This window comes from Palaemon carinicauda, chromosome 12 (genome assembly GCF_036898095.1).
Source record: "Palaemon carinicauda isolate YSFRI2023 chromosome 12, ASM3689809v2, whole genome shotgun sequence".
In the NCBI taxonomy this organism is placed as follows: Eukaryota; Metazoa; Arthropoda; class Malacostraca; order Decapoda; family Palaemonidae; genus Palaemon; species Palaemon carinicauda.
The window spans coordinates 84,386,206-84,394,350 of record NC_090736.1 but is presented as its reverse complement, the minus strand read 5'-3'; the positions used below and the strand labels follow the sequence as shown (position 1 = coordinate 84,394,350).

At 36.7% G+C, this 8,145-nt stretch overlaps 1 protein-coding gene across 1 annotated transcript in view; it reads left to right on the top strand.

Annotated features, from left to right (window-relative positions):
- Nucleotides 1-6,955: 6,955 nt before the first annotated feature.
- Nucleotides 6,956-8,145, top strand: part of LOC137650927 (alpha-crystallin B chain-like) — a 3,576-nt gene continuing 2,386 nt past the window's right edge. The window contains exon 1 of the mRNA XM_068384070.1: nucleotides 6,956-7,066. Within this exon, the coding sequence (XP_068240171.1) occupies nucleotides 6,956-7,066 (111 nt within the window). The remainder of the gene's footprint in view (nucleotides 7,067-8,145) is intronic.

Below are 8,145 nucleotides of genomic sequence, written 5' to 3'. Positions count from 1 at the left end.
TAGATCTCAATATACTACACACAAAACAATTAATGTATCTGTTTCTAGTGTACTGTAGGAAAAAACCTCAGACATATCATTTCATATCTGGGCTTTTTTTTGGCTCGATATAGTTAGATCATTATATTTTGTAGTCCTCCATATATTGTAAGTGCTCTGTAGAAAAATTTTCCCGTTTTTTTTTTTTTTTTAATCAACCAAGATATTTCCCTTAACCGGAATAGAGATAAAGGAATGAGACATGAATTGTATAAAAAAAAAATCTGAGTTACACCACTTTTTCATGGAGGCAGGCTTCACAATGCAAGTTTTTTTCTTTTTTGGAGATTGTTATATCGAAGAATAAGAGAAATGGAATACAGTACTCCAAATGCCCTATCTCTGAATCCAGCCAATGAATATCTTGTCTTGGCTTCACGCAAATATCAAATAGTTCCAGGTTGGAATGGTCCAGTGAAGGTATTTCATGCTGTCGCTTGGGAGAGATTTCTTTTCTGGAGGGATAGTGAGATGCTAGGAACTAGTATTGACTGTCTAAGACGAGCACCGGAGGAAAAGGCCATTCATTTTGAAAGTAATGAGAATGTTTGATGAATATATGATTAAAGAATGAAAGAAACGACCACAAATGATAAAGAATGAAATAGGGGAACAAAAATATTGAAGAATAAATACCTAACAAGATATGTCAGGGGATAGAGGAAGAAGCTAAGAAGATAAAATCTGAAGAATGAAGAGAAAATATCTAGGAATCCAAGGGTATCGCTCCTCAGCCGTGTGATTTAGTGATTATAAGGACAATCAAATATTTATTTTCGAGATATTTTAATATTTAGTTTTCAGCTTTCCCGCTTACTGCATCAGCTGTAGAAATTATGGTTCAACTACTATCTTGATAGGCGGAGGAGCTGGTATGGATGACTATTGCTCGAATACTCCGAACTAGAGCTTCACGGATAGTGTAGTGTTTTTCACTCGTGAAGCGCCCATATACCTAGAGGCATTCACCCCGTCCAGAGCCCACATCCAACATCAAATAGTTGTGCTAATTCGGGCACTTAATCACTGTAAATAGGGACTTTATCATACAGAGTTAATCTTATTCGAATCAAAACTGAGAGAACGTTGTGCATGAAATTGATAAGAAGTCAGTTTGATCTCCAGGCAATGTAATTTCTCAAGATAAAGCTACTAGCAATTATAAAAAAACATTGATAACTTGCAGTCCCGGTATCAGCATCGGGAATAATCTTGTGCGTATGCCATCTGCAAATGTATTTTTCCGACAATTTATTGAATACATTTTGGGAAAATAGGTATATCATAGTTTCATAAAAAAAAATCTGAAAATTACGTCGTTCTGAGACTAAAAAGCTTGTATATTTTATATGATTTGTCAATAAAACACATTTCTGATAGCCTTTGCCAAAATGTAATAGCCTCCTCATTTACCTCCACGTATTTTCGATACGAAGTAATAAATTCTTATTATATTCAAGGTGTTATGAATTCATCAGTATATATTGTATCCATCACTGATTATCTATTATGCAATAGTGATACTTAAATTTCGTTACTTATCAAACTTCCAACAACAACAACTACTTTATTCTACTACTGCTATCTTTTACAAATCAACCAATAATGAATACGGTTAAAAATATTTGTTAGAACACTAACGGTTATCAAATAATATTTAGGCAATGATACACTATCTTACAGGCTGTATCAAGAATACTCATTCAACTTCTTTCTACACCCCCTAAAACAGAAGTTACTTCCTTATTTTCTCATTGTCGGATTGGATGGGGCAAGGGGTTGTGAAGTGGAGGACCGCCCCCCCCCCCCCCCGACCCTTCTCTGCAGAGTGTCCACTTGGCCTCTCCTACGAAAAAATAGTAATTATATATATATATATATATATATATATATATATATATATATATATATATGTGTGTGTGTGTGTGTGTGTGTGTGTGTGTGTGTTACGTGTGTGTTTTGCATTTGCAATGGATAGTTGAGACGACAAATGATAATAAAGAATTGAAATATGGCAACTCGATTTGTTACTTTTGTATCCTTTTGCTAACAAAGTCAGCGCTTTACTGTCTTTGGTTCGCTAAGGTTGGAGAAGTAGTAAGAAGAGCAACACCTTGTCTGTTTTGTCATGGGGGTAATAGAGACATCTGACGAAAGATTTCCCCCGAGTGTTTGCATTCTTTTGATTCTAACTGTACCTAGCAACAGTTTATGACATCCTTTATTTCCATGACCAGTATTTTCTGCTAGCCTTTTCAATTTCAAGTCATAAACTTTGAAATTACTTGAATTCCCTGTGTGGTAATTTGGTTTGCTTAATTCAGTGCAGTTTATAAATTTTTCCTGTTGCGAATTACATTCTTTGGTGGAATGTTTATACCTCTGACAGTGGTAGTAGGTGATCACATGGTACGCATCACGAATGTTATAAGTATCCCATCGCAACACCATTATCATGAATAGCCTTCCGAACTTCAGAATCACATTTCAACAAGTAGTGGGTAATTCCACCTGTACTACTTTTCTTGAATACCAGAATTACTTTCTCCTCTATGTTCTGGGTATGGTCCAGACAACGATTTCTTTGAATCAAACATTGAATACTTCATCTTCATCACTGTATACAGTGCATATCATTATTTTATGTTTTAGTTTTCCAAATTTCCTCGTCTTGGTGTCGGCAACAATGGTTTGAATCTTGTTTGATGCTTTCTCTCTGATCTTTTCGTAAGCAAATTTTACAACAACATATCCGTTTGAAGTTGACCTCGTATTAAGAATTGGAATGTTTTAAGTGCACGTTTGACCGCATTTTTCCTGTCAGTGATTTTAGCTGATGCTTTAGTCGATTTAATTACTAGTAGATTATTTTCCTTAACTTTGTCAGCTTATGTCATTTTCTTTCGATTTGGGTCCAGCGGTGATTGAAGTGTAACTTAATTGATTCCATATTCATCGATAGATTATCATCTTTCTCATTGAGATCAAGGGTCTGTGTGGAATGTGCCCTGTCCGCAGTGAGTTCCGCAATTCGGTGTTCTAATTCAGCGATGTTCTCCTTATGTCCGTCTATAGAGGTCTTTGATACTCAATTCCTCCTCCTATTTTCAATATAGTTTTCTTGGCCATAATAGCTTTATCTACACAGAGCGATCAAATCCATTTCAATCTTGTTACATCTTCATCACTGATGTTTGCCTCTATAAACACACTTCAAGTGGTAGCACCTGTTACAGCCGAATCTTATCCACTTTTTTTCCGTCTCCTCTCGAAAATCCACACCGGGGGCAACCGCTCAAGCCCGATAGTTTTTTTGTAGTGTCTCCAACATCACCATCCTTGTGAGCTAATGATTGGGGGTTATGGGTTGAGCCTATAGGTCTACCTGCTGAGTCATCAGCAGCCATTGCCTAGTTCTCCCTTGTCCTAGCTTGGTTGGAGAGGGGGCTTGGTCACTGGTCATATATATATATATATATATATATATATATATATATATATATATATATATATATATGGCCAGTCTCTAGGGCATTGTCCTGCAGGCTAGGCCAATGTCACTATCATTTGCGTCTGTCATTCATGATCGGCCTGTAAACCAACTTCACTGAGGAATTCATCGCCATGGAGTGGTATGAGTAAGGAAATACACGAATAACGAGTGAAATGTCTCCTTTTATATTAAGTGCCTTTTAAAGTCCAAAGTAGCGAGCAATGTAAGTTTAGTGTGACTGAAGATTAAAGTGTAGCTTGATAAAAAGAACAGTAGGCACTGAGCTTCAGTGTTGATTATTATAAACAAGTAAAACTAATGCCAATGTGTACAATATCGTAAATAATTGTAGTTAGAATACTGAAACCATATGTTGGAAAGGATAGCAGTGACAAGAAATGAGTGAAGTTATTTAATTACTGACAAAGACGAAGATAGCAGATATTAACATAAATAGAAGTAAAGAAAGACCGGGTGATTACTTAAGCAAAATTCTCTTTTGCTGGGAGAGACGAACAACTGATTGGCAGCGAAAGTTAAGAAAAATATCGTAAAAAAAAAAAATTCCCTCGCGAGTTGTGAAGAAAGAAGATAAGAAACTTTTCGTCGATTGTAAAATGATCAAAGAATGACGAAGGAAAATTTTGGAGTGATTTGGAGGAAGATGATTAATTTTGAACAAAAGGCTTCGTGAAAGGAAGGCCTGTGTGAGCGGTATGCGGTTGTCTAGTGCGCTGTTGACAAGCAGTTCGAGTTTCAGAATTTTAAGTTTGAAGATTCCCCGTTACGATGTCATCGCCTTTCAAATGTTGCACCGATCAAGAAATATATTTTACATTAAAGTGTTTTGTAGTTATTTCTCTATACCTATATAGCTGGTAATCCACTGGATCCTGTCTTTACTAAAACGAAATAGACGCTGTTGTTAAAACCCTTGAACAAGTAGAAATGTATTGGCACCACTCCCTCTGGTTGGGCCAAAAACCCAACTTACGCTTTTACAGACATATCTTGACTTCTATTGCTGTAATTATTAAATGTCTGTATCAACAATCATTTCCAAAGTCACATTTTATGCTTTACTCTTTCATTCTTACCTCCGCAGTGGTAAAATAAGATTCCAGTTATGTGGAAATATATCAACAGAGAAATATTAACTGGCTCCGTTCATTTGGTACTGTGACGGTGCCGAGAGAGGGTTGTGAACTCAAAGGCAGGAAGCAATCAACTGAGTTGTTTATTAAGGAACACTATCCTTTATATACAAAACCTCAAGGCAACAGGACATAACATGTTCGAGAGACAGACAATATTACAGAGCAAAACCGGAGACATGATCATTCAGGTTCTTTTTAGTGCGAGGGAAGAGCGCAGATACAAGCATAATATATACAAAATAATTATGTACAATTGTGTGACACACGGTTGGTACATGGCTCCCCCCCTAAAAATGACATACTGTACATGTTAAATAGGGCGCCCTGATCTAGAGAGGCGAACTGTAGGCGGGTCATCTGGCAGAAGATAAGCAGGTTTTAGACGATCAATGGAGACCCAGTCTTCTTTGCCCCGAATGTTTAGGAGGAATGCTTTCGGACTGCGTCTGATCACAAGGAAAGGGCCCGTGTAAGTGGTGGCTTGCTGGTGTCGTTGCGCAGGAAGACGTGCGTTGCAGAGTGCAAGTCCGTTGGTATGTGATGCTTCGCTGGGGGCTTGTAAGTCTGGCGGCACGGAGTAAATTTTCCCACGACGTGACGTATGCGCTGGAGATCGTTGGAGGAGGTTGTAGAAGGAAAAAATTCGGCAGGGACGACCAACGGGTCGCCATACACCATTTCAGCTGCCGAGACGTCGAGGGCGTCTTTAGGAGTGGTCCTTAGTCCAAGGAGGACCCAGGGAAGCTGAGTAAACCAGTTGCAATCCTTGCAACGGGACATCAAAGCTGCTTTGAGGGTGCGATGAAAACGTTCACCCATTCCATTGGCAGCGGGGTTGTAGGCCGTTGTCTGATGTAGGGTGATGCCCAGGAGATTCGCTAATGACGTCCACAATTGAGAGGTGAAAGGGGTTGTCCATAAGGGCGTCGACTTTGGTCATCAAGTCCTTTATGGGTAAACTATCGACATCGGGTATGGCAGCGCGTATAGGTCCGGGTAAACGGCGTATCCAAAGTGCACGAAGTAGGTTCACCTCACGAGGAGAGCCGTCTGCGGCAGGTTGAAGGCGAGCGATACTGGTCATTTCCTTGAGGGCAAGCGAAGCCCTTTGGTCCCCCAACGGTTGTTGCGAGAGCTGAAAAAGCTTTGCTACACGGGCGGCTGGCGACGGCGAGTACTGCTGCAGAAGGTATGTTTTGAGGGCGTCACACGCTATTGGCGTGTCTCCTTGTTCACAAAGCCAGTCGGATATTTCCGGGAAGGTGTCCTCGGGTATCGCCGCGAGAACATAATCTGCTTTGGTGGTTGAGCGAGTCATGCCGTTGATGCGAAACTGGACTTCTGCGCGCTGAAACCAAGCAAATGCCTCTCCGCTGGCGAGCGGTGAAAGTTTCAATGGGGCAGCCGCAGCGCCAACTGCTGTAGTAGAGTCCGTCATAGTACCAACGATGGAGGGGCGAGGGAGGTGGGGGTGGAAGGCAGTGGGAGCGAGTCGACTTCCGGGGTCACCAATGTGACGGTGCCGAGAGAGGGTTGTGAACTCAAAGGCAGGAAGCAATCAACTGAGTTGTTTATTAAGGAACACTATCCTTTATATACAAAACCTCAAGGCAACAGGACATAACATGTTCGAGAGACAGACAATATTACAGAGCAAAACCGGAGACATGATCATTCAGGTTCTTTTTAGTGCGAGGGAAGAGCGCAGATACAAGCATAATATATACAAAATAATTATGTACAATTGTGTTACACACGGTTGGTACAGTACACATTTTTCTTCCAATAAGACTGTCGATCCTTTTGTATAAAAGAAGGAAAATTTAAACATATAAACATTACACCTGTTCTAATACAGGACTTAATGCTACTAATTTCTCGTATATAATAAAGACCATGTATATATATATATATATATATATATATATATATATATATATATATATATATATATATATATATTCCTGTCACACTGAACAGTAACCAATCGGAAAACAACAATCTTCCACAACCTGCCCAAAACTAGGGTGTTGTAGTTATGAAAGGAAAAGGGGCCGGGAAGGGTTTAATTAGTCTGTGTATGTGCGTCTGTGCCTGCATACCTGTCTAAATATTTAGGCGTCATATTTCAGGGGTCTGATACACTAGTATAAATATACTTATACATAGGATACGAATCTTACTCTGATTCGAATCCATTGTTTTGTACAACACACGAACTCATATGACTATAAAATTATTGAAGTGTCTTTATCTTCGCAGAGAGATGACTCGCCAAATCCCAAATCTGTTCTTCCGAGAGTTTTTGGGAGACCGATATATTATTGGTGACAGACGAGACTCCGGCTTCAATCGTCCGTCCAAACTATTCGATCAGGTGAGTCGACTGCTATCCGTCAAGCTATGATCTGAATTATTATTATTATTATTATTATTATTATTAGCTAAGCTACAACGCTAGTTGGAAAAACAGGATGCTATAAGCCCAAGGGCTCCAACAGAGAAACATATCTCATTGAGGAAAGGATATAAGGAAATAAGGAAATAAATAGACTGCAAGAGAAGTAATGACAATTGAAATGAAATATTTCAAGAACAGTAATAGTATCAAAATAAATCTTTGATAAAATGAAGCAGATGAAACTGGTCAGGATTCGCTAAGTAATGTAATTTTCCTTGTGGTATATATATGTACTGTATATATATATATATATATATATATATATATATATATATATATATATATATATATATATATATATATATATATAAACACACATATATATATACAGTATATATATACAGTATATATATATATATATATATATATATATATATATATATATATATATATAGATATATATATATACATATATATATATATATATATATATATATATATATATAAAGTGTATATATATATATATGTATATAAATATAAATATATATATTTATTTATATATATATATATATATATATATATATATATATATATACGTGTACGTGTGTGTATGTCTATATATATATATATATATATATATATATATATATATATATATATATATATATATATATATATATGTGTGTGTGTGTGTGTGTGTATGTCTGTTTAATATATATATATATATATATATATATATATATATATATATATACACATACATATATACGTGTATATATATATATATATATATATATATATATATATATATATATATATATATATATATATGTGTGTGTGTGTGTGTGTGTGTGTGTGTATTTACTATGCAAATATTATTGACACAGAATGTTACTATATACTAATTTTGTTATAACGAGGAAACAGATCATTGTAATTACCATCTGCCTTATAAGAATTGTACAATAGATATAGAAAATCATTGGCTTTCGTAGGGAACTAACAACATATGTTCATATTGCAAAATGAAATATTTTGATGCTCTATTTTTGAAT